The sequence below is a fragment of the Narcine bancroftii genome, chromosome 11, assembly GCF_036971445.1.
Source record: "Narcine bancroftii isolate sNarBan1 chromosome 11, sNarBan1.hap1, whole genome shotgun sequence".
NCBI lineage: Eukaryota > Metazoa > Chordata > Chondrichthyes > Torpediniformes > Narcinidae > Narcine > Narcine bancroftii.
The window spans coordinates 16,762,466-16,789,133 of record NC_091479.1 but is presented as its reverse complement, the minus strand read 5'-3'; the positions used below and the strand labels follow the sequence as shown (position 1 = coordinate 16,789,133).

Here is a 26,668-nt window from a genome sequence, read left to right as displayed (position 1 = left end):
CAACAGGAGCCGGCGTTTGCTCCGCGGCGCCTCTCCCTGCTGCGGGCCTTTCAGATGCCATAACGGCCCCTTCAGTGCTGCCACCTGAATGTCGCTTCGCACACACCTGCAGCCGGCTCCGGAGCCACATTTTCATCCATGTGCCTGTCTAATGGCCCTTGATCCACCACTGGCAAGGCATTCCAGGCACCCGCAACTCTGAGCTTAACAAAAAAGCAAATACAAAACTACATGAAAAGCCCATGGTGTTGCCCTTAAACTTTCCTGCTTTCACTTTGTCGAGATGTCCCCCTGGTGTTTGCTTTTCCTGCCCTGGGGGAGAACGTGCTGGCCGTCCATCTCATCTCCACCTCTCAGAATCTTGTGGACCTCTCCGTTGCCTCTCCTTGCTTGTTCCAAAAAGGAGAAAGCTCGACCTTTACTAACCTTGCCTCACAAGGCCGTGTTTTCCAATCCAAGTTTTTTTTAAAATGGAATGAGCTGCCAGAGATGGGGAGACCAGTGTAACATGGAAGGGCATTGGGCAGATGTATGAATGGGGAAAGGTTTAGGGGGATATGGGACATAGCAGAGGTATGTGCTGTAAACCTGCCACAGTAGCTAACACTGGACAACACAGATTTTTGCTTCTGGGACACTTTTGGGTGTATTATTGATTTTGGGTTTCTGACACAAATCGCATTAAATTTTTTCACCGTTGAAACCTACTGTGATTTCCTGTTGTATTTTAAGTCTACTTCAAACAACACGTCACTGAAAATTCGTTTTCTGCTTTCACCCTGGACTACTCCCCTGCTGATCTTGGTGACAAATACAGTGAAGGGTTTCACCAGGGCATTGCGACCTTGGAAAAGTGGTATCAGGGCAACTGGAATCCATCAACGCTGGCTGGCTATTTTTGGACACTTGACACGAGGCATCAGATGCTGAGTACAAACGAAAATCAGTAGCAAAACATTTTTTTTTCCGGTCAGTTGAACTAACGCACTGTGTCAGCGTCAAGATGCTAATTTCAATAAAAATATTAATGTGTTTCTCCAACTTCCTACGTGATGTGGCACATCTTAAATTATCTTTGTGTTCAGCTTGAAATTGTCTATCATAATCCCCAGTTTATTTTCCAGAGAGAAAACCTTTTTAAAAACATTTGTGATTCAGTGTTGTCAATTCTATTGATTGAACTATTGAGGCTATCTGATTCTCTGTCACAGTGTTCTGATAAAGTGCCTTTGATATGAAACATTAACACAGCCTTCCCACAAGGTACAGTCTGACCCGAGTGTTTCCAGATTTTTTTGGTCTACCAGGCCAGAAACCACTCGTCAATTCGAGCAGTGGTGGCTGCTGTCCGATTTCCTTCCTCCCAGGCGCCTGTTTGAATTTCAACCTTGGCTGAAATTGACGCAGAGTGGGAGTTGCAAGGCTTCCATGCTACACGTGCCAAAGTTGGTTGCAAGGGATACGCTGCGTTAAATCAGTGCCATTAATTGGACTGGACCAGAATTCCATGGCCGTTGTCAATCACTACCTTCGTTGATTTCAAGTGTGAAATATTTATTTTATCACGAATACTTTCTCTTGTAAATCTATAACCTAGATTTTGAGTGCTGGTGATGTTCAGTATTAAATTTAGAACAATACAGGCCCTTTAGCCCACTATGTTGTGCTAACCAATATAAACCTACTTAACAAACAAAACCTTGCCTACCTCACAACCATAACCCGCGATTTCTTGCATTTATGTGCTTGTCTAAGAGATTTTTAATGTCCCTATTGTATCAGCTTCTGCCACCATCCCTGGCAACACATTCCAGGAACACACTAGGTTTTAAATAAATGCCCCTGACATTTCCCTGAAACTTTCCTACTCTCAAGCAATGTTGCTGCTACTCAACCTGGAGTTGGGGGGGGGGGGGTGGTGGATAACCTCATGATCTTGTAAACCTCCAAATTGCCTCTCCCAAGCTCTGATGACCTTGCTTCTCCAATCCGTGCTGTAATGTTCTAAAATTAATACTGAACATCAACTTCACTCCAATCCTGGTAAATCTGCACCTTCTCCATAGCTTCGAGATCCTGTAATGAGGCGACCAGTACTTGTCACAATATTCCAAGTACATTTTAAATTAAATTTCAAGCTTGTGCTCCCTGAATACCCCAATTGAATTACAACCACTGTTTTAAAGGGTGGGAGGAAATCTGACCACCCAGAGAAAGCCAACCCAGATGCAGGGAGAACTTACAAAGACCTTAGACAGCGGTGGATTCAAACCCCTGTCCCAATTACTGGCACTGTAACAGCTTTGCGCTATGCCAACCACGCTGCCCTTGCCACATTAACTGCCAACCAGTGGGTTGAATTTTGTACTTCATTGCTTGCAATTGTACATTCAGTGATGGAGGAGTTCTACCAGTGATGGAGGAGTTCTACCAGTGATGGAGGAGTTCTACCAGTGATGGAGGAGTTCTACCAGTGATGGAGGAGTTCTACCAGTGATGGAGGAGTTCTACCAGTGATGGAGGAGTTCTACCAGTGATGGAGGAGTTCTACCAGTGATGGAGGAGTTCTACCAGTGATGGAGGAGTTCTACCAGTGATGGAGGAGTTCTACCAGTGATGGAGGAGTTCTACCAGTGTGCCCTGCAACAGACTGGTTGAAAGTGGCAGGCTTGAATGCTGAGATTTGCTTCTTTGCTGGTGACGAGCTATGATGTTGTATGACATGGATACAAAGAAGATGAGGGTTATGGGAGTGAGATAGAGTAGGATTAGATCATTGAGTGGGTTTACAAAGGTCAGCACAGCATCATGGGCCGAAGGGCCTGTGATGTTCTACGACAGGAATACGAGGTGTGCTGGAGAAAATGTTATCTCTCTACCATGAACTCCTCACTGCAAAACAGCACTAGGCTTAAATGTAAAGTCAGATGACTAAAGTTCATTTAATGTTCTTTCAACAATATAGTCTTAACAGATGTTTTGGTTTGGCAATGAGGACAAAATGCAAAACTTGAAGCAAAGACCCACAGGGGAATAGTACATCAGAGGAGCGCAAGGTTGCAGGATGATGTCAGCCAAGCTGGTAGAACAAGTGGCAATGTTTTCTTCACTGCAGCCTTGTATCTTGACCCATCCCTGCTAATGGGTCAGTGGTTGATGTATCCATTGATTGGCCCTGCTATGTAACTTGATGACATTGACTTCGGAGCTCCTACGTCGTCAGCATGGATAGCGGTTAGCGCAACACTTACGGCGTCAGTGGTCGGGAATGGGGTTTGAATCCCGCGTTCTCTCTCAGAGCTTGGTACGTTCTCCCCGTGTATGTGTGGCTTTCCTCCGGGGGCTCGGGTTTCCTCCAACTATTCCAAACTTTTACCGGGGAGGGAGGGGAATGGGCCTGTTACTGTGCTACATGCTTACATTTTTTTGTGTGGGAAATGTCACCTCAGCACATTGCATCTGAACAGGTGAAGGTTGATCACAGATCCTGGGCCCTACCTGAGCAGAGGCTTTTCATACGGAGGAGACTCTTGGCTCTGCTGAAGGGGGTTCATGAAGGGCAATGCCTCGTCAAGGGACCACCCTTGATGTACAAGTGCAGTCTTCACTAAATTTAATCAAAATGCTCCTGTATCACATTGGGTTACTCTGGGGGGGGGGGGGGGGAATGCCCAGTAGCTCTTGGGTTAAAACTAGTCCATCGGGCTTGCGTCCAAACCATCCCGCTTCTATGCAGGATGGTTGTGATAGATGTGATAATGGAGATGCTTCACTAATTCATGTTTTGGATGTTCCAGACTCTTGGGAAATGCTGGAAGGAAGTATTTCAAACTTTTACTGTACCCTTTAAACCTAATCCTTTCTCTACCTTGCTTGGAGAGAGTGGCATAACTTTAATGGCATCTGATTTGCATGTATTAGCCCTTCTTTCTCTTGTGGGTTGGCGGGCAGTGTTGGTAAGACGGAAGGATGTTGCCCCACCGACTCGTGCTCAATGGCTACTCAATTGAGAAGATTAGATTCGATTTTAAATTTTCAAACCCTAGGGATCCTTTGAATTACTTACAAAATCTTTGATTTGGTACACAATTCTTGTTTTTGGAAGTGGGTTTAGATTTTTTATAATAAAATACTCTAATATTATTTGATTGAGAATGCGGGGTACCTTGGATGGAATGGTATGATCTAAGTGTAATGTTGTAGCTGTATGCCACCACGGCAATCGGGGGCGGTGAGCGCAACCGGGAGCCAGCAGACTGCACGGCGGCACCGGCCCCAGCAAGCAGACCGGCGGTCTTACGGCTAAGGCAGCCGAAGGGCCAGAATCCCCAATGTGGCGCTGGCCCCCTGCTGCACAGCCATCAGTCAGCTTGGGGGATGGCGCGCGGGGAAGAAAGCATTGCAACGCAAGAAGGGCCTGTGCGCTATTATGCGGGGGGTGACATTAGTTGATGGGGCAAACGGCGGGAATGCCAACAGTATAAAAGCCGAGCTTCATCCCAAAAAAACAGAGCTAAACCCGTGTGTCTTCCTTCGTACTGTGCAGCCACAGTGCATTTTTTTTTTGACTCTTAATGTACTTTTTGATGTGGAGCCAATAAAAATATTGAAAAGTAGCGTAGGGATTTTCTGACCTCCAACCAAATGTTGCCTGGCCTCTAACTGTACAACAGCAGATACACTTGTCTGCCTTATAATGTATTTATTGTGATAGTCTCAGTTCTTGGCTTTTTGTTCTAAAGATCGTAGATCAGGTATACATTTAGACATGCGGTACCTTCCGGCCCATGAACCATTCCACCCAAGTACAACAATTAACTTAAACCCAGGGTGTTTTTTTTGTTTGGAGGGTGGGAGGAAACCAGAGCACCCCACGCAGGTCCCTGGGAGAACGTGCAAACTCCTTACGGGCAGTGACAGATTGGAACCTGGGCTGTTTGGCTCCAACCGTGCTTCCCTGAACCTGCCTTGGGGGCAGTTCCAGATGAAAGCAAAGCTGAACACCAGTAGCTGCTCTTGTTTTGTCCATTTTATGATGAATGCGACTTCCACGAGGCATGGGGATTGGTGGTTGATCTGGTTCTAAGCCATCATAGTACAGTGTAAATATCAATGTGATCCAGGATTGAATCTACTGGAGGAACTCGGGAGGGCCGAGGAGCCCCCACTGGAGGGGGGGGGGGGTGTAGAGAGGAGAAAGGGAAGAATGGGCCGGATTCATTTATCCTGATTACTTGCTCGCGTACCTCCAGCAGGTAGTGTTTGGCTCTAGATTCCAGAGTCTGCAGTCTCCTGTGATCCAAGAATGCTCAAGGAATTCATTGGGTCTTGGAGCGTCAAAAGGAGCTAAAGGTGTTTTGGGCCTTCAAGGAATGGATAGGTGGTAGAATGAAGACTGGTGGGGGGGAGGAGTCCAGACCAACAAAAGGGGTTAATAGGATTCAAGAGGTGAGAATTCTCTGAAAGGAGAGGGGGGAAAGGGGGGGGGGGGGGGAGATGTTTTGAGGGAAGCCAATGTTAATGCTATCCCGTGGTGGTCGTCTCTACATCGAGAGAGACTGGAAGATTGCTATGTTGATCAGCTCTGTCTGCCGCATTAGCGTGGCCACACACTTCAATTCCCCGTCCCATTCCCTTGCTGACCTGGTCTTGTGCACACCTCCTCTTTCATCTGGTCACCCTCCTGCTGCCTCAAATGCTCTTCAGAGAAAGCCTCCACTCCCTCAAGCAGTCTGGGCAAATTGGCCCAAACTTGGTTCTCCTCTTGCAAGTGTGATGGCTCTCCAATCAAGGGCACACTTGCAGGGTTAGGCCTGATCTGGGATCCACACTGGAGGTGGGAATTGTAGGTCCAAGAATTGAGAGCTTTTGTATTTACAGCCTGTTTTGTAGGCCTTCAGAAACACTTTAAAGCTTTAATAGTCCAAAGTGTTAAAGATGGCTTTCATCAAAGCTCTGGTTCATCTCCCCTATTTAAATTTTGGAGTTGAGCTGAAAAGTACGTAGGCACAGATGGTAGAACAGCACGTTATGGTGAGAAGGGCAACACCTAATATTCCATCTGGACACTCTCCAACTGAATGGCATCTGCATCGACCTCCCATTTCTGTTTACCCCCTGAGCCTGTCTTTCCCTATTCCTCGTCTCTTTTACTCCATCTCTTTCCTCCCCCCCCACCCCCTTCCCTCTCCCTATCACTTAAATTTTAATTCCGACGTACAGCACAGTAACAGGCCCGTAAGCCCATCCGATTGACCTACAACCCGCGGTACATTTCTGACGGTGGGAGGAAACACGAGCCCCTGGGGGGGGAAGCCCACCCAGACGCATGGAACAAACAGTGCCAGATTCAAACCCCAGTCCCGATCGCTGTAAAGGTGTTGCAGTAACCGCTACACCCAATTGTGCTACCCTAAGGGTTTTTCTTCTACCCTCTTGCCCCTATCCACTTGTAACCTCTTGCCAGTGTTCCTGCCCCTTTCCTCCCTCCACCTTTTTAATCCAGGCGCCTCCCTGCTTTTAGCTCATACCTTGTCGAAGAGCTCAGGCTTGAAACATTTTTTTGCTTCCTATGGATGCTACATGACCTGCTGAGTTTCTCCGGTGTGTTGGTGTATTGCCTGTTTGTTGATCTGAAGGCTGATCGAGTTTCAGGAGTGGGAACTATTCCCATTTGGAATATCCAGGTGTTCAGTTCGGGATTGGGGAGGGGGTGCAAGATTGTCTCATACTACCTGGCGCAGCGAGAAAACTTCTGAGCCATTCAGAGAGCCAAACTAACGGGGCAAAAGTACCATGAAACCGCGACTGCTCAAGGTCACCATTTTTTCTCTAAAGGACCATCTCGCCTCTGCCCCCTGGGTTTTATCCATCAGTTTGAGTTGCCGGCTGCGGTGTTTGCTTGGGTGACCACTTTGCCCCAAAGAAATTGAATTTGCATTCCTGAGCTATGGCTGAATTTCTGATTTGATCATCTGCAGGACAGGATGTAGACCTACCGCACGGTAACGGGCTCTTCTGGCCCACAAGCTCTTGCTGTCCAAATGAATCAGTTGATCCACAAATCCCGTTCATATTTTGGAGAGTGGGAGGAAACTGGAGGAAGCCCAAGTGGGCATGGGGAGCTCATGCAAACGCCTTCCACATTGTACTGGGTTCTTAACAAGTCACTGGCACTGTAATCGAGTTGCCCCCCACTGCCGTTCTTACCGGAAACGAATCAGGAAGAGTTGCAATTCTAGTGGACGGAAAATATTCTGCTGGGAGTGGACGGACGGAAAATATTCTGCTGGGAGTGGACGGAAAATATTCTGCTGGGAGTGGACAGACGGAAAATATTCTGCTGGGAGTGGACGGACAGAAAATATTCTGCTGGGAGTGGACGGACGGAAAATATTCTGCTGGGAGTGGACGGACGGAAAATATTCTGCTGGGAGTGGACGGAAAATATTCTGCTGGGAGTGGACGGAAAATATTCTGCTGGGAGTGGACGGAAAATGTTCTGCTGGAATCTGTTCTGGGACCCCTGCTCTTTGATTTTTCTGGTAAATCTTCTAGATGAAGAAGCGGAAGGATGGGTAAGCAAGTTCACGGATGATACAAAAGTTGTGGGTGGTGCTGAAGTTTATCGTAGGTTACAAAAGGATAACCAGGATGTGGAGTTGGGTGCAAATGTGGCAGTTGGAGGACAAGCCAGGCAAGTGTCAGGTGATGCATTTTGGTGGGTCAAACCAGAAGGTGAAGTACATGGTTAATGGTCAGATACTTAACAGTATGGAGGAGCAGAAGTACCTTGGGGCCCTAAAACATACATGTCTCAAGGTTGCTGTGCAGGTTGATAGGATGGTCAAGAAGCCCTATGGGATGCTGGACTTTGTTAGTTGGGGGATTGAGCTCAATAGTCAAGAGGTCATGTTACAACCCTACACATCTGAGACCACACTTCTATGTTCAGTTCTGGTCACCTCATTAACAGAAGGATGTGGAGAGGGGAGCAGAGGAGATCTACCAGGATGCTGCCTGGATTGGAAATTATGTCTTGTGAGGCAAGGTTAGCAGGGCTGGGACTTTTCTCTTTGGAGTGTAAAAGGATAAGAGGCGACTTAATCGAAGTCTGGAACATTCGGCGAGGCATAGATAAGCCAGTGCCTTTTCCCAGCATGGGAATTACAAGCACAAGAGGACGTCTGTACAAAATGAAGGGAAAGAAGTTTGGGGAGACATCAGGGTTAAGTTTTTAAAGAATTGTGGGTGCCTGAAATGCCTTTCCCGAGATGGTGGTGGAGGCTGGAACAATAGGGGCATTCAAGAGACTCTCAGAGAGGCACATGGATGAAAGAAAAATAGTGGGTTATGAGGTAGGAAGGTTTTTTGGTAAGAATATATAGGTAGGCACAACATTGAAAGCTGAAGGGCCTGTACAGTGATATTCTAATAGTTAATCAATGGCACACTTGTGGGATAAACTGCAAACATTAATGAGATGATATTTTGAAGCCTACTCCATTGAGACGCTTGGCCTATTGCTGATAACTGGATTAGACGTGCAGAGCTGAAATTTGGGTGGAACTCTAATGCGTGCCAATATATGCTTCCTCAGTTCAAGAACTTCGTTGCTAAGTATCCGTGGGACCTCGTTTTGAGTAATTCTGTTTTTTTTTTTGAAGTGTGGCTCTTCAAGATGCCCCGTCTGTTTGGGGACCCACCAAACTTGCACCAACTTCCGCTGAAATGTCTCTTTCCTCCAGTGTCTGCAAGTTTGTTTATCCCAGCTCAATGCTTAAAATTCTCAGGATTTTGGCTTTCCAATGTGTGTGGTTCCTTTTCCCCTTGCTCAATCCTGTCACGGTCCAGATGTAAAACATTTTTTGTCTTTGAGCTAAGTTTGTTTTCTCCTTTTGCTATGGGAACTGTCACAAGTTTAGTGACGTGCAGTTGCAACTGGGGATTTCAAAATTTGTATCCAGCTGCTTATTTAGCAGAATGAGATCAATTTGACTGAAGTAGCCTTGGGTTTTGTGAGATTAAGCTGGAAAAATGCAAAAAAAAAAGTGTTTAATGAAGACCTGAGTAGAAATTGGTCCTTGTGGGCCGGCACTATATCGAGGGCTGAAGGGACTGTACTATGCTATGTTCTACATTACTGGGATTAGAGGGCTTGAATTGTAAGGAGAGGCTGGGCAAGTTTGGGCTTTAGGCCCTTCTGGCCCTTGAGCCCATGCCGTCCAATTGACCTCCACCTTCGGAATGTTTGAAAGGAGGGGGAGGTCCACGCAGGCACGGGGAGAACGTGCAAACGCCTTACAGACAGCACAGGATTCAAACCCCGGTTGCTGGCACCGCAACAGCATTGCGCTAACTCTGCTGCCCGTGTACCAAGATGAGGTGAATGGTCGTGGTCTTTTCCTCTGGGTAGTGGGTGTCTAAAATTGGAACTTCCACCTTGGGTCTTTTTTTTAAATCTTTCTTTTCTCACCTTTTAGAGGATAAAGATTTTAAAAAGGACCTGAGTAGTGATCCTCCAGAAGGGTGGGGGGGGGGCTGTATAAAACGAGTTGCCAGAGGAAGTTTTAGAGGTATGTACTATTAAAGTATTCCAAAGCCATTCTGACTGTACATAAGGAAGGTTGAGGGACATGAAGTAAAACCCCTGGTATCAGAAATTCAAGCAACCGACAAAAAGATTGAATAAATAAAAATAAGTGGAAAAAAAAATACGCAGGTTTAGAAACATAAATGTCCTCTGAAGTAACGTACGAACCTTTGGTGAAGGTGGGAGCAAATATTCAATCAGTGGAGCACCTTGGTCGGGCTTTACTTGAAGCAGCTGTTTGAATTGTGTGAAACAGCGACGGTGTTGCCCGGGATGAAGAGCCAGTTGATGCCGCTCACCGTTGGGACGACTCTTAGTGTCTCCTTATCCCTGTGGTAAAAGTTGCCCCGGTCAGAGGCTTTGTCTGTAAACTTTGGAGGGGGGGAGTTAATTTTCTATAATGTTTGTCTTTCGTGCAGCTCTGTGGAGGGGGAGGAATGTGACTTGAAATAAAATGCCTTAAGGTTTATATTTTCAAGTAAATTGATTTTATTCTGTGCAAGTACAATAGTAGTTTTGTCTTAAATTTTTATTCTTGATGCAGGTGTATTAGTTGGGCATTATCAGAATAAGTCTCAAGCAACTATAAAATGTACTTACCCGGCATCTACCAAACCCCATGGGTGCCAGATAACTGGCTTTACTGTAGGCAGAACACAGGATTACCTCACAGGCAACTTTGGCATGGATGAGTTGGGCAGCACAGAACTGACTTTCATTCTAGTTGGCAATCCTGGAAAATCCCTTTTGTCTTTCATTATTTGGAAGGTTTTTTCCTGTCCAGTGGCTTAATAGCTGTCTTACTATTCAATTACTGTTTGAGCTTATTCCAAATAAGCTTTGCCCAGCACTCTTTGGTCTGCCCGAAACCTGTTGCTCTTTCAGCACGGAGATGCCAGTGAGGGGGCTGCTGCCGACTGGCGTGTTCCAGGCTGCAAGAGTGCGTCCTGAGGTTCGGCGCAGCCAACTCGAGGGCGTGGTGGGGAGGGACCAAAGACTTGAGTCCTCCCATTACTGGGCATTGAGGGGCTGAGGCCGGAAAAAGAGTCCCTCAAATGCCAGAGGGGAGTGTGACAGAGTATCATCTATAGATGTTATTGGGAAAAGTTTGTTAGAGTAGGTCACATACAAACACTTTAAAACAGATCTTTTGAAATACTAGAGCTCTGCCCCATGTGAGACATATTTGGGCCTCAGACCTTTTGCAAGAGTTTTGAAGAGTGCTGCAGAGTCCTCACTAATGGATTGTTGTTTGCAAAAGGCAACAGATGAAAGAGCTTGTTGGAGCCGCTGCTATCTGGAAGAGGGCTTGCTGCTATAAGAGGGCCATGTGGATTTGCAAGCAGAGTCAAACAGGCTTTCTCTCACACACAGATAGAAACACAGAGCCACTTATACAGTGTTACAGCCAGAAGCTGGGACTGGAACAGGGTAAGATGGCAAGCTTGTGGAGAGCCCCATATTTGGAAGAGGGCCTGGTCAAAGCCCCTATAGTTCATGCAAGAGGAGAGGACTGGCTGTCTAATGTTTCACTTGGAATAAGTACAAAAAAAAGGAACTCTGTGGTGACCTGAAAGAAAAAGATTATCATCTGGAGAACCCTGAAGGGGCAAGTTTCGTCAACAAGACACTGGAGTGGCTGATGGATGTACATCAGTTGTGGATGTTCTGGAACAACAAATCTCTCTGAAGGCCCAAGAACCTTCCTGAGCGGTAACCATTCAAGCACCAAAGCCTGGTGAAGAGTCATAAATGTTAATTAAGTTCTCTGCCCAGTATAAGAATTGCCGGCAACCAGTGAACTTGGAGGAATGAGAAGTGGAACCAAAGAACTTTTCTGAACTAACACACACATGCGCTTAGAATTAGAACGGGGTTAAGTAAGTCAATAGAGATGAGTTAATTTGATTCCATTTTCATGTTTAAAGATGATTAAAAGCAACTGTTGAAGTAAGCATTTGTCTTGGTGAATATCTATTGCTGCTGGGTCTTGGGGTCCTTTGAGTAACATCGAAGGGGCCGCAGTGGTGCTAGACTAAAGGATTAATGTAACCATGTACTGTATTAACGTTACACTAAAGATTTGAGAAGACAGCGTAGTTTGTACATGATTTTATTGTACGTAAAGTTTATTGGGGGGGGTGGGGGAGAGATCAAGATTTCCTTTAACCATCAATACAAGTGTCCATTAGCAGTGTTCAGTCACAAAACCGGATGATCTGAATGTCATCGAAAGCAGCTATTCTCAATGGTTCCTGCACAATCCTCCTTGGGGGCCACAGCACTGGAGCCAATACTGAAATTTTTTTTTAATGTAGTCGGTAGAACATAAGAAACCAACTGGATCTGACTGCCTCACAGGGAAGGGGGTCCCATAAACTTTGAGGAGAGTCCAAGAGCCAACAAAAAGGCTTTGGAATAGCTGATCTAAACTAGCATCCAAGTGCTGACCGGATCCAAATTATGGGTGATGCAAGTTTTGTGTTTGAACGAGTGGGTAATTAATTTAACAATTGCTTTTAAAATATAAAAGGCTTGGCGCTTTTTAAATGTGTGCATCAAACTGTTTTGGTTGTCTTTTGATGGATGTTGGCAGACTTGGGCTGCTTCATTAGCGACACAGAAGCCTTGATTACTTGTGCATTCTTCCTTTGCTCGTTTTCAAATTTAGTTGGACCTGTTCGGCAAAGACTGAATTGTCAAAGCAGTCACAACAAGTTAGTGCCTCTGGATTTTTTTATTCGCTCCAATGAGCAGATGGGCAAACCATTTAGAATGCCTTTCCAATCTGGGGGGAAGGGGGGGCGGAGGGGGGGAGAAACAAGATTCTGATGTGCATTGAACAGCCTGTGAGGATAGGACTGGCTTTGAAATGCATTATTTGTACAAACAAACTTGCTTTCATGGACTGGCTGGCAAACATTAAAGATTCTTGTTGAATCTGTTTAACTCTCAGCATTACAGGGTCACCCCCCACCCCATGTAATATGAATGCCTTAGTGAGATGTTTTCCTGTCTTGCGTAACTGTTAGGAATTAAAGTACCTTTAAAGAAATTGCTCGAAGCAAAAATTGAGAACAAAGAACATTTATTACTACAACAATGCAAAGTTGGGTGCTTCCCCTTACCCTGGGAATACACACACATACTGGGGCTCACCCAACTTTTATACAGTCAATTTCAGTATCAGAATGCCCTCCCCCTTACATTCTTCTGCCCCCTGGATGGGTTTGGCATAGGTAATTCTTCCTGCCTACGTGCAGTTTCAGTACACTTGGAGGACCAGGGGGTATCCTGTGGGTGCCCCATCATGTCATTGTCCTTATTCACACCTTCCTGATTCTCTGGGCTACAGTCTCTTAATATGCAGAGTTGACTCATTCTATCTAGGGTTGGCTAATTTCATATGTATAAATCTGTGTATGGTTAGCTAATTAGAAATGTATGACTTGGTACTTCTGTCCAGGGCTAGGAGACCCTTATCTGATCCAGACTACCTCAACTTCCTACATTCTATTGTACCTTACCATTCCTTATCTTAGTCCTATGGTCTTGTCACAAAGGATAGAAGATTCTTATGTTAATCGTGCTGACTCTGCTTTCCTGCATCCTAAGCCCCAAACTTATCCTGTTTGAACTGGTTTCAGCCATTTTACTGATGAACTTTAGTTTCTTCCATGTTCATAATTTTAGGTCAATTTTCCCATCTCTCACAATCCTCACTTTTCTTTTAGATCAGTAATACTGATCTTTCACCATGATCAGTGTTACTGATCTTTGGTTACTAGTGTCAGTGTGACTGATCCCCCCCCCCCTCTCCTCACTTTTCTTTTAGATCAGTAACACTGATCTTTCAAGTGTAAGGTGTAGTTTTACCCAGCTGGTCAATAACCGAATTGTAATGTCTGTGTAAAGTCTTTAGGTAGGGGAGCACCATGAAGGTCAGGGGAGTGAGTCCAGCTGCTTATTAGGGTTTGGAGTATCAGGCTCCAGTTCTCAGTAAAGAGTCTAGTCCATCCCATACGTTGAAATATTGAAGCAGTGTCTTTGAAGCACACGACCTTTGTAAGTGTTGTCCCGACGAAGTCTGTGAGAGGCGCTGCCTTCAGCAGCGAACGAGTAGCAGTCTATGAGAAGCGCTGCCTTCAGCAGCGAACGAGTCGGTTCCGTTTGATTGTGGCTCGTATCTGATGTCCTCTTCAGCCCCGAACCCTAGGGCCAACGATCTCCGAAGGCTGTTTGGAGCCTGATATTAAAGTGTCAAGCAGCTCACGTTGTTGGAAACTGGTGCTCCCTTTCATGGGGTGATGAAAAGTGACCAAGCAGGGGGGGGATTGTTTCTTGTGATTTAACTGTGTGTTGCAGCTTGTCTGCTAACATTAGCATATATATCATTGAACTTGTGAGTTGCAGCCTGTCTGTGTACATTAGCATATGTATTAACTCTCTCTCTCTCTGTTACATGTACAATGCTGACTACCATTCTGTCTGTCTTTGTCCCACCATGTCCTTTGTGCTATCGCTTCAAAACTCCTGTCTTTAATACCTGTGTAGGCTATGATACAAATTAGATGTACTCCACTAAAGCTGTTTAATTCCCCTGGTCCGTATTGGGATCCCTTATATCCCATTATGATTATACATTAAATCTATGCCCTGTCTACATTCTAAAGGAGCTGAATTGTAACCTCTGCTGCCCCTATTCCAGGGGGGCTTAAAACATTAACGAACAATATTCCAAAGAAATTAGTAAACAACAATGAACAATACATGTAAAGCTCATTAAAAACAGCATTAAAATACAATAAGAACTGAATAAAGCACAATAAATGTAAAGCTCATTGAAAACTGCAATAAAATACAATAAGAACTGAATAAAACACAATAAATGTAAAGCTCATTGAAAACTGCAATAAAATACAATAAAAACTGAATAAAACACAATAAATGTAAAGCTCATTGAAAACTGCAATAAAATACAACAATAACTGAATAATCAAAAGACAAGTAAAATACAACAATAACTGAATAAACCATTAAAGAAACGAAAAAAAATGTTAAATTACGGCACTTTGTAACAATCTGACTTTCCCTTGTGTTAGTGTAAAAATTGTAAAATGAAACACAAACCATATTTGCATGGGTTTTGAATATGTTAGACCTTATTAAAATGCAGTTGGAGCTGCTTGTCTGTATGGGGCACAACCCTCCAATTTGTTAGAGTGAGTACATAACAGACATTGCAGCACAAGAGCCCCTGCAAGAGAACTTGAAACATATTCAACCTTTAGTTCTGCCTTAAGTAAAATGCCTTGTGCCACAGCTCACAGGAGCTGGCCTTATTTAAAACAGTCTGTAAAACAGGCACCAAAAAAAAGTTAAAAGATGTTCTTATGAAGATTGCACACACAATAATTTAAGTACAGGCTAGTTTCTATTATATTCCACTTAAAAGTTCTGCTGCATGAATCCTGGAGCTTGTGGAGTCATTATTGAATCAAGAAATATTGGTACCATGCCAATCTCATTCTAACATGCCAATTTCTCCAGTCCTTAAGTCAAGATGTACTGAATAGCATCTGGTACAAGATCTGTGAGTTCTTAATGATATTATTATTCTTATGCACCCAATTGTTCTGAACTATGCCACCAATTTAAATCATATTCCACCTATTGCAGTACTCACACACCACCATAGACCAGTTCGCAGGTTTATTTCTCCATTAAGCTGAATCCAGTTGCGCAGGATTTACCTCCGTGATTATTTACAATGTAACTTCCGCACTACCGGATTTAAATATAAACCTGATGAATGGGGGAAAGTTATCATGAATTAAATAACAGCGGCAATACAGAGAAATTGTGCTGAGGCATTAATTTCACTCCGGAGGAAAATGCACCAGAGAAATGAATGATTAAACTTATAGGAATCCCCATAGGAATCCCCAGAGGTATCTTTATTCTCCAGAGGTGGGTGATCTTTAAACTCACGGACCTTGACTGCTGAATGTGTAGAAGAAATGTATTAAATGTGTTGATAGGGCTCCATACCTCTAACTGCAAGACAAGAGCCTGAAGCCTCAATTTCAAGTGCCACAGTGCACTTAAAGGGACATGCACACTCCCCCTTCAACTGGCTGATCCAGCCACTTTACACATCAGATCCTTTCTTTATCTCACATACACTTAAAGTTAAGATGTATAGAACTCACCCTATTTGCGCAAACATTTCTCCCTGCAAATGTTATAACATCACTATTCTCAGGTAGTCCCTGTGCAAAATCACATTTGAATACAATTTATTTCATAAATTGGAATTAACTGGTAGTTAAATTCGCTAATTCTTCAGTATTGAAAAATGATCCTTTATGACATTTAAATTTTAGCATGAATTTTAATCAATATTGGTCAGTGACTGAAGTGGGAAGTCGTGATTTATGAAATTATCTCTGGTCTCTACTCTCCCACTCCCTGCACTTCTCCCAACATTCAGGAGCTGGCACACAGTCCCTGCCTTTTCCATGTTACTCATCTACTATTACTTTAACTGCTTGCATCAAAATGTTAGCCTTTGCTTTCTGCTTATCCTCAGGTGTCTGGACAAATGCTTTTTGTGTGATCTGTAGAAGCTGGGTTATTCCCTGCTCATGCCAATTTTCTGTCTTTTGTAATTTTCTCTTAATGTCTGGGGCTGAGTTGGTAACAAAACCTGTTAGTACCAATTGTTCCCCTGCTGGGGATTCTATGTCGAGACCCCCATATTGTATATATATTTGGTCCCAAAAATTGGTCTAACTGTTCAGCACATCCCTGGGGATCTTCTATCAGGGAGGTCAGTTCTTTCTTAAAGTTACACACTTCAGTACTGGTCAGGGGCACATTTACAAAACCGAGACCCTCTCCCATGGGAACTTCCCACAGTGGTCTCATCCAATTGGTTTCTAGCTTATTAGGTCTGGGTTCCTGCTCCCTGGGAAATGAATCAAAGGGTTCTGCCCTTTCTTCCTGAAGAGTCTCACGCTGTTCTGAATTAAAGTTACCTCTCTCTCCTGCCAACAGAGGTGGTAATCGAGTGCTTTGTGAGCAAGTTATCATACCACTCCTGCTCTCTTCTCTCTTCTCTAGTGGTGGGGGAGGTGGGGAAGGTGCAGAAGGGTAGGTCATAGGAGGGGAAGGAAAGATGGGAGCCGGCATAGGAGGAACATAGGGTGCAGGGAGGGAATGTAACACATCCCAACCCTGTGATTCAGGGACAAGAGGTTCCTCCTCTCTCTTATCCCTGGATTCTTTCTCATTCAAAACCAGCTGTTCAATGGATCCCTTGAGCCAGCAGGCTGCATATTCCCTGCTCTCAACATTGTCTGGCTGGTTTTGATAGAGCCATAAGTTCAAAGCTTCACACATCCATTCATCCTCGGATCCGAATTTTGGCCAGTACACGGAGCTCCCTTTAACCGGGTATCCCACCCATTCATTACAACAATACCTGACCGTCGTCAGTTTGTCTTTACCGCGGGTCTTTCCTGTGCCCCACTCAGATAACATCATCCCAAGCGGGCTGTACGTAGCTATCTGGTGGTCACGTCCTGTGTCAGGACTCTCATCTCTACTGCCCGCTATTCCCATACTTAGGAACAAGTAAAATACTCTTACCGAGTTCTGGCAGTACTGCTCTAGCGCGCGTCCTTCCGCCGTTTGTTCTCAATGCCTCTTCTCGGATATCACTCGCTTCTTCCACTGACCAGCCACCCGTCGCCCGTGAGTCCAGCTGAATCAGCCGGGGTGCACCTACTCTCGTCGTCGGGGTACTCTGTCAGTGGAGGGAGTGTGATCCCGGACGAGCCCCCATTTGTTAGGAATTAAAGTACCTTTAAAGAAATTGCTCGAAGCAAAAATTGAGAACAAAGAACATTTATTACTACAACAATGCAAAGTTGGGTGCTTCCCCTTACCCTGGGAATACACACACATACTGGGGCTCACCCAACTTTTATACAGTCAATTTCAGTATCAGAATGCCCTCCCCCTTACATTCTTCTGCCCCCTGGATGGGTTTGGCATAGGTAATTCTTCCTGCCTACGTGCAGTTTCAGTACACTTGGAGGACCAGGGGGTATCCTGTGGGTGCCCCATCATGTCATTGTCCTTATTCACACCTTCCTGATTCTCTGGGCTACAGTCTCTTAATATGCAGAGTTGACTCATTCTATCTAGGGTTGGCTAATTTCATATGTATAAATCTGTGTATGGTTAGCTAATTAGAAATGTATGACTTGGTACTTCTGTCCAGGGCTAGGAGACCCTTATCTGATCCAGACTACCTCAACTTCCTACATTCTATTGTACCTTACCATTCCTTATCTTAGTCCTATGGTCTTGTCACAAAGGATAGAAGATTCTTATGTTAATCGTGCTGACTCTGCTTTCCTGCATCCTAAGCCCCAAACTTATCCTGTTTGAACTGGTTTCAGCCATTTTACTGATGAACTTTAGTTTCTTCCATGTTCATAATTTTAGGTCAATTTTCCCATCTCTCACATAACTGTAAGCGAACGCTAATCTGGTTTTAAAAATATTTCCCAATCCCTAACTTCTGGTGTTGTGCACTTAAATCTAAAGGCTGGTTTTTAAACCCGGCAAGGTTGTTCCCCTGCGGTAGGATGCACAAGGACCAGCTGCTTCCCCCCTCTTCCATCAGATTCCAAAATGAGCAATTAACCCTTGACCGTGGTTCATTTTGGTAGGTCAAATATGATGGCAGAATATAGTCTTAATGGAAAGCGAGTCCACAGGACACCTTGAAGCAGGTTGACTCTGTGGTTAAGAAGGTATAAGGCCTTCATTAAGCGTGGGATTGAATTTAGGGGCTGGGAGGTAATGGGAGGACCTTGGTCAGACCCCACTTGGAGTGCTGTATGCAGTTCTGCTCGCCTCACTACCAGAAGGATTATGGAAGCCACCGAAAGGGGTACAGAGGAGATTTACAAGGATGTTGTCTGCTTGAGGGAGCAGGCCTTTTCTCCTTGGAGTAGCGGAGGATGTCCTAAGATTGATCAGGTCGATAGAGGCTTTTTTTTCCAGACTGAAGTGGTTGCCACAAGAAGACATGGGTTTGAGGTGCTGGGGAGTAGATGCAGAGGTGATGTCGGGCGCAAGTTGTTTTTAATGCAGTGGGTGCGTGGATTGGGCTGCCGGCAACATTGTGGAGGCAGATATGACAGGGCCCTTTCAGAGACTTTTGGGCGGGTACATGGATCTAAGAAAAAGAAGGGTATGGGAAAGCCTAGTAATTTGTAAGCGAGGGACATGTTCGTCACAACTCTGTGGGCCGAAGGGTCTGTATTGTGCTGTCAGCTTTGGGTTTTTACTTGCACAATTTTAAGATGGTTTGTATAAGTGTTTGAACTATGCTCAAAACAATGAATTTCGTGACATGTTAATGACAATAAATTCTCATTTTTGACGAGGGCATACTATATTTAAGGCAGAGATCGACAGGTATTTGATTACTCGGGACATTGAGAGAAGGGGCTGATGGATCAGCTCACAATGGAATGGCAAAAGTAGACTCAATGGGCCGACTTCTATATCTTGCGATCCAATGCTAATATCATTCCTAAATGACAAGTCACTTGGGTTTGGGGGAATTTTCCTAATGACATTTCTGGCAGAGGTGGGGGCCCAAGTCCAGACTAATCAGAAGAACTTGCTACGCACATCTTGCTTTTTATAGGTTACCCTTCTGAGTGCTGGGTTTTATTTTGGCAAATGAGTGAATCATCCCAAAATGTTTGTATACATTTTAAATTGTATCTTGGGAAGGATATCAATAAGTTAGGAGGTGATTTACTAAAATGTTGCCTGGATTGCAGTATCTAGAATACAGAGAAAGATTGAGTAGACTGGGTCTTTATTCATTGGAGCGTAGAAGGTTGAGGGGGGTGGATTTAATAGAGGTATTTCAAATTGAGGGGAATAGATGTGAATAGGCTCTTCCCTTGAGGGTGGGTGAGATTGAACGAGGGGTCACAAGTTGAGGGTTAGGGGGCAAAATTTTAGAAGTAACATGAGAGGAAGCTTCTTCACTCAGAGAGCGGTGGCCGAGTAGAATGACCTTCTGGAAGAGGTAGGGTCAATTTTGCCATTTAAGAGGATGGATGTGAGGGGGTTGGAGGGTTATGGGCAGGAAGCGGGTAGGTGGAATGAGTGGAGTTCACGTAAATCGGTGTGGACTAGACGGGCCGATATGGCCTGTTTCCATGCTGTAATTGTTATATGGTTATATATGGTTATGTGATTATGAAGTGTGGGTGTGTGCACCTTGGTCAAGACAAATGGTGTTTTGTCTGGTTGCCTGTACAGTCATATTGTAGATTTAGACATGGCGCTGTAAAAGGCTCTTTTGGCCCACAAGTCTGTGCCACCCAATTGACCTACAACCCCTGTACGTTTTGAAAGGAAATTTGAGCTACCAGTGGAAACCCACACAGACATGGGGATTTCGTCCAAATTCCTTGCAGACAGCACCAAATTCCAACCTGGGTCGCCGACACTAACAGTATTAGCTAACCATGCCGTCCAGATAACAAACTTGAATTAAAGGCAGCAGGTTTTTTATAAACTATTATTTTCTTTCCCCCCCCCCCCCCCCCCAGGTCCGCACACTTTTTGTCAGTGGTCTTCCAATGGATATTAAACCTCGAGAATTGTATCTCCTTTTCCGACCTTTTAAGGTAAGGCTGAATTTGGTTTCTTGTAATTGTACGTATTTGCTGCTTTGGGTTGTCGAAGCCCTCCTGCCTTTCAAGGTGGTTTTAACTAAAGCAATCATTTGGCTCGAGAGGTTTTTAAAATATCAAACTATGTAACGCTTGTGTAATTTGATGGAATATTTTTAGTTCTCCAAAACTTAATGTTCCAACTGCCTCACTGAATTTATTCAAAGGGTTTGTGCTACAGAGGTTGCAATGTTGTGCAGTTCTGAGTAAATTCTCAGGTCTGCAGTGAGGTTTCTGGTCCTTTGCTCACACGGCAGAACTCTTGACACCCACCTGGGTGTCACTGGACAATGAAGATTTTACTTCCTGAACACTTTTAGGTGTATTTTAAGGATTTTGGCCTTCTGATCACAAATCATCTTAACATTTTCCTATCGTGTGTCATTTTAAAAAAGATTTTTGTGATTTCCTGTCATATTTTAAGTCTGCTTCAAGCAAGCAAAACCACAAAGTACAACGTGTCGTTGAAAACTCACTTTCTGCATTCCCCTTCCCTGCTGATCGTGGTACCCCCAACGACAAACGCAGTGAAAGGTGGGGTCAGGGCAACTGGAATCCATCAACGCCGGCTGACTAGTGTTGGGACACTGACACGAGAGGCATCAGTTGCCGAGTACAGACGAAACCAGCACCAAAACATTTTTAGGCCGACTGAACTAATGCAATGTGTCGGTATCGTGATGCGATTTAACCGCAGCTAAATCCAATAGAAGTGAATGTTTCTAACTTCCTCCAGGTTGCAGCAAATCTGAAATTACCTTTGTAGTCAAATTGAAGTTGTCTATCTTAATCCATTTTTTCCCCCAGGAAACAAACCTTTGTGGGGGTGGGGGGGGGGGAATTTGACCCGTGTAATCAAGCATCCCACTTTTTGATCCTCCCAGATTCTACCCCAGACTTGCTACAGCCAATCCACTTACCAGCCCTGATGCCCCTGGGATGTGGGAGCACAGGAGTGGGGTAAAACCTCGTGCCACCACGGGAGGAAGTGCAAATTCCACGTGGATGGTGCAGGATTGAATGTGTGGTGCTGGATATTCTTGGATTACGTTGTACCTTTTTAAGCCAAGATCCCATTACTCAATGTGGACCTTTACTGACCACTCCATAACTGGTACTGAACCTGATTAGTGGTGTGGTACAATGGGAAAATTGCTGAGGTGCAAATTACTGGGTAACTGCCACGGCCTGTTGTAGGGGAATCTATCAAGGGAATGGGTTTCTTCACGACAAAATTAGAACGGCTTGTATAAACCTGTTTGGCTTTAATTACAAGGGGAGCAGAGGTGGTCTCTCGCTGCCTGTCAAGTTTCCCGTCCTCTGTGGGTTTTCTGAAGACGGCACATTTGCAAGAAGAGGCCTTTGTACAATGCAGGTCGTCCCCTGGGCTAGCGTCTGGGACTTCCAACATTTGGTGGACTGGTATGCAAGTGTGTTTAATAAACTGAGAGCGTAATTGGTAGATTAATCCAACAGTGCTGACTGAGATCTTCGAGTAGTCATAACATCAGCTGTCAATCTTGTCCCAGCACTTTGGCTGGGTTTCGAGCATTTTAATCATGCAATCCAATAAACTTCCAAGACTTTTAAAATCCCACTCCTTCTATGGCGAAGACCAAAGTGATTTTTAAAAAAAAAAAAGGTTATTACTGTGATGACCACGGCCTGCTTGATTAGTGCAAAGGCCAGTACTTCATTCCTTGGATTATTCAGCTACATCATTACTTAAGCAACTCGATTTAACCACTTTGAACTGTGCTCCTTGAGCAAGAGTGGAAACTTTGCGGTTTTGGTACAATCCTGAAATGCAGAGCATGACGGAGCAGATTAAAGAGCTTTCAAATGAGTCTTTAATCCAAAGGGTGAAGTCTGTCAAATCAAAAAGTCCACTTGGCAATTCTGCCACAGCATGCTTGCAAAATGAGGCTGCTTTTCACAACTCTGGTACATCTGAGTGGTTTTGGAACACTAGTCACTAATTGGAGCTGTGAACAAGGACTCTTGAAGTATCTTGGAAGACGGGTGATATTTGGACTACACTGGAACCTTTTGAGGCTCTTCACAACCCCCAGATTTTTCCCCACTCCCTCTCAGAGGGGCATCAGCCCAAGTGGCTACATTGGAAATTATAGCATTAAAATGCAACAGCAAAGAGAAACTTATCTTGAGATGTACAGCGCGGTACAGGCCACTTCAGCCCACAAGTCCGTGCCACCCCATTAATCTACACCTCTGATACATTTCAAACAGTGGGAGGAAACCGGAGCCTCCGGTGGGGAGGGGGAGGATCTCGCGCAGATACGGGGAGAGCATGCAAACTCCTACGGGATTCTAACCCCTGGTCCCTCTGTGGCCTTCTCAAAATCGGAGAGACCAGTCGCAGATTTGCCACGCACCTCCTCTCCATCCGCAACAAAAGCGACCTCCCCGTAGCCAACCATTTCAATTCTGAGCCGCACTCTCAAGTCTGTCCACGGCCTTTCCCGCTACCCCTACCCTGACTGCCCGCAGATTGGAGGAACAACACCTCGTTTTTTTTGCCTGGGCACTCTCCAACCCCAGGGCATGAACATAGAGTTCACTGCAATCAGCTTGCCCTTCTTCCCTCCCCTCTAACTAGTTATTCCAGTTCCTACTTCCTTTCTCTCTCCACCGAGACCTCCCCCACCTATCATCTCCCTCCCTCACCACCCCCTCCCCCTTTTTGTTCAGACATCTCTCATGTTCCCTCCCACCTTGATGAAGGGCTCAAGCCCGAAACATTGATGTATTTTCAACACAAAGGCACCGTTGGACCTGCTGAATTTCTCCAGCATGTGTTTCTTCATTTAACCATAATGTCAACAGAATTCTGTGTTTAACCCTTGGTCCCGATCACTGGTGCTGTAAGCTGCTATGCTGTCCCTAAAGAAATTCACTGTAGGAAAGTGTATGGTCGTCCACTTTGGTAGAAGAAATAGACAAGCAGACTATCATTTAGATGGGGTGAAAATTCAAAATTCTGAGGTGCAAAGGGACTTGGGAGTCCTAGTGCAGGACTGAAGGTTAACCTTCTGGTTGCGTCGGAGGTGAAGAAGGCGAGTGCAATTAATTTCTGGAGTGATAGCATACAAGAGCCCAGGGATGTAGTGTTGAGACTTTATAAAAGTACTGGTGAGATCTCACTTGGAGGACTGTAGGCAGTTTTGGGCGCTGTATTTGAGAAAAGACATGCTGGCGTGGGAGAGGATTTACTAGAATGATACCAGGAATGAACGGTTTAGCAAATGAGAAACTATCGTCAGCTCTTGGATTGTACTTGCTGGAGTACGGAAGAATATGGTGGGGGGTGGGGGGGGAGGGGTTCTGAGGCATTTTGAATGTTGAAATGCCTAGGCAGAGTAGATGTGGCAAGGATGTTTCCGACGGCAGGGTTTTCTAGGGCAAGAGGGCGTCTCTTCAGGATAAAAGCGTGTCAACTTGAAACATTTTTAGTCAGAGGGTCGCGAGTCTGTGGAACTTGTTGCCACAGGCGGTTGTGGAAGCGAGGTCGTTGGGTGGATTTAAGGCAGAGATTGACAGGCATTTGACTAGTCAGGGCATCAAGGGTTACGGGGAGAGCCCAAGGATTGGAACTGAATGGGTGGATGGATCAGCTTGTGTTTAGAGTGGTGGAACAGACTTGATGGGCCTATTATCTTGCTATTATATAAATATGACACAGGGTGTAAAAAATACTTTGCACGGTTTTCCTTTTGTGTATCATTTTATTGAATAAGGTTTATTTTGGGGGGGAAAAATATTGCAAAATTCTGGAATGATTACAAATACATCAAGAAACCATTTGATACTTTTGCATGTTGGTTTCTATCCGAGAAACCAGTTCTACCTGCTGGATATAATTCGTGCCATTTGACAACACTGGACATGAGGTATTCAGTTGGACAGAAGGTGGGTGAGGGTTATTGATGACTGGTTCGGAGATGACAGCCCTTTTGCACAGTCCTGGTAAACTCATCAAAAGTCATTCCCTCCCTGCCGAAAATGTGCTTGCATCTTTCCCAAAAGACCTGAAACGTTGTTCCTCTCTGTGCAAATGAAGGGTTGCAGTCTCTCCAGTGTTTTGTATTGGCCAGATTTCCATCATTTTTTTTTTGACTTGTTCTCCGTAGCGGAACCCCTCTGCTGCGCGTCAGTGGTTCTCAGTCTCTTGCCCCACACCAGAGAAAGGGATGGTTGGAATAGGCACTGCTGTTTGACACCCCCCCATTAAGATGTGATGCCTAACCCCCCCCCCCACCCCACCTTGGCTTTTGCGACCCAACTTCTGTGACCTTTTGGCGAGGCTTCAACATTGGTGTAGGCCTGATTTCTTGCATAGATGCACAATCTTGTGCCCAAATTTTGGGCGGGGGCTTCAAATAATGTCAGCAAATGAGACCACTTGCCTACACGATATCCCACCTGCGTTTGTTTGAATGTGAAGTTTTTGTGATTTGGATTCTACGCACTCCTTGGTGTAAATCTTCCACTAATGGGTCACAAACCTATCTGACTGAGTTTTGAAGTTCACTGCTGCTCTTAACTGTCAGTGAGTTGATTTATGATCACTTTAATATACTTTTAAGAAGCAATGTGTTGAATATCTACTCCATGTAATTCTATCATTTGTAATCTCTGCAGGGGTATGAAGGGTCACTGATCAAACTAACTTCAAAACAGGTAAGCATTTTTCTGTTCGCATCTAAAGATTGTAAAGCAATAAATTATTTTTTTCTTGTGTTGAATTCTGCTGGAGCCAGAGAATTTGAATTTGTAAGATTGAGATTTATTGTAAGATTTTCTCTATTTTTATAATCTGGAGCAAGTAGCTTTCATTTATAAGTATTTCTCCCCCCCCCCCCCCCCCCCCCCCACCCCACGGAGAAATGCAAAGTGAGGGAGAGAATTGACTGCCTTATTAATCCAGGAACCCAGCAAAGCATGCTTGTGTGAATAATTCCTATCTGGTTTTAAATTCTCAAAGAATAATTCCTATCTGGTTTTGAATTCTCAATATCTGATATTGCTTCCGAGTCGAGTTTAATATTGTCTGATTGTACAAGCCCAACCTATGTTTCTCAGTGCAAAGCACACAGCTGGGCATAAGCACACATGCAAATGATGCATATGTAGGATAAGTGCTTCCTCTATACAAACAAGTATTATTCTGTGTCTGAGAGTCTTGGATTGTGGGTGGGTAAGATTTTAAGGCTCAATTTTGTTTGCACCACCAGAATTTAATGTTCTTCAGGGAATGTGTCCAACTTTCCAGGAATTTTTGTTTGAACCTTTTCCAGCTAAACGTTTCCGAATAATTTCTTGCATCAGTTGTACCAATTTTAAAATGACAAGTCAAGAGTCGGATATGGTGCTTCAGTTGCAGTGTGGAGGGTGGAAGCTTGATCTGTGTCCCCTGGCTGTGCATAAGGGTGAGATCCTTCTGGGTTGGCGGGGGGGGGAAACGGCCTACACTCTGAAAGAAATGACAAAGGTGGATTTTCCACAGGATCTGGAGTTGTACCTTTTGGGGGAGTACACCAAGTTCAATTTGTGAAGGTCGCCTTGTACTTTCTAGGGGACATTAGACTGTCCAAACGCTATACAGAACCATCGAACAATTAAAGTACGGAAACAGCCCTTCTAGTCCGCACCAATTTAAGTGAAACCCCCACCTACCCGCTCCCTGCCCATAACCCTCCAACCCCCTCACCTCCACGCACTCATCCAACCTCCTCTTAAATGACAAAACTGACCCGGCTGCAACTTCCTCTTTGGGAAGGTCATTCCACTCAGCCACCCACTCTCTGAGTGAAGAAGCTTCCTCTTATGTTCTAAAGTTTTGCCCCTAACCCTTAACTTATGACCCCTTGTTCCAATCTCCCCTACCCTCAAGGGGAAGAGCCTATTCACATCTACTCTGTCTACCCCCTCATAATTTTAAATGCCTCTATCAAATCCCCCCCCCCTCAATCTTCTCTGCTCCAATGAATAAAGACCCAGTCTACTCAATCTTTCTCCCTATTCTAGATACTGCAAACCAGGCAACATTTTAGTAAATCTTCTCTGCACCCTCTCTACCTTATTGATATCCTTCCTATAATTTGGAGACCAGAATTGCACACGATATTCCAAACTTGGCCTCACTGATGCCTTGAACAGTCTCAACATCGCCTCCCAGCTCCTATATTCTATCCTATGATTTATAAAGGCCAGTCTGCCAAAAGCCGCCTTCACCACGCTATCTACGTGGGACTCCATCTTCAAGGAATGCTGAACC

At 44.7% G+C, this 26,668-nt stretch overlaps 1 protein-coding gene across 2 annotated transcripts in view; it reads left to right on the top strand.

Moving 5' to 3' along the window:
- rbpms2a (RNA binding protein, mRNA processing factor 2a) overlaps positions 1 to 26,668 on the top strand; it is a 108,042-nt gene that overhangs the window by 27,355 nt on the left and 54,019 nt on the right. Inside the window, exons 1-3 of one of the 2 annotated variants that reach the window (XM_069902718.1) lie at positions 7,009 to 7,577; positions 20,248 to 20,325; positions 25,033 to 25,071. In XM_069902718.1, the coding sequence (XP_069758819.1) occupies positions 7,497 to 7,577; positions 20,248 to 20,325; positions 25,033 to 25,071 (198 nt within the window). In that variant the 5' untranslated portion in view covers positions 7,009 to 7,496. Of the gene's footprint in view, positions 1 to 7,008; positions 7,578 to 20,247; positions 20,326 to 25,032; positions 25,072 to 26,668 lie in introns of those variants that run through there. The other variant, XM_069902719.1, reaches the window with a different exon arrangement.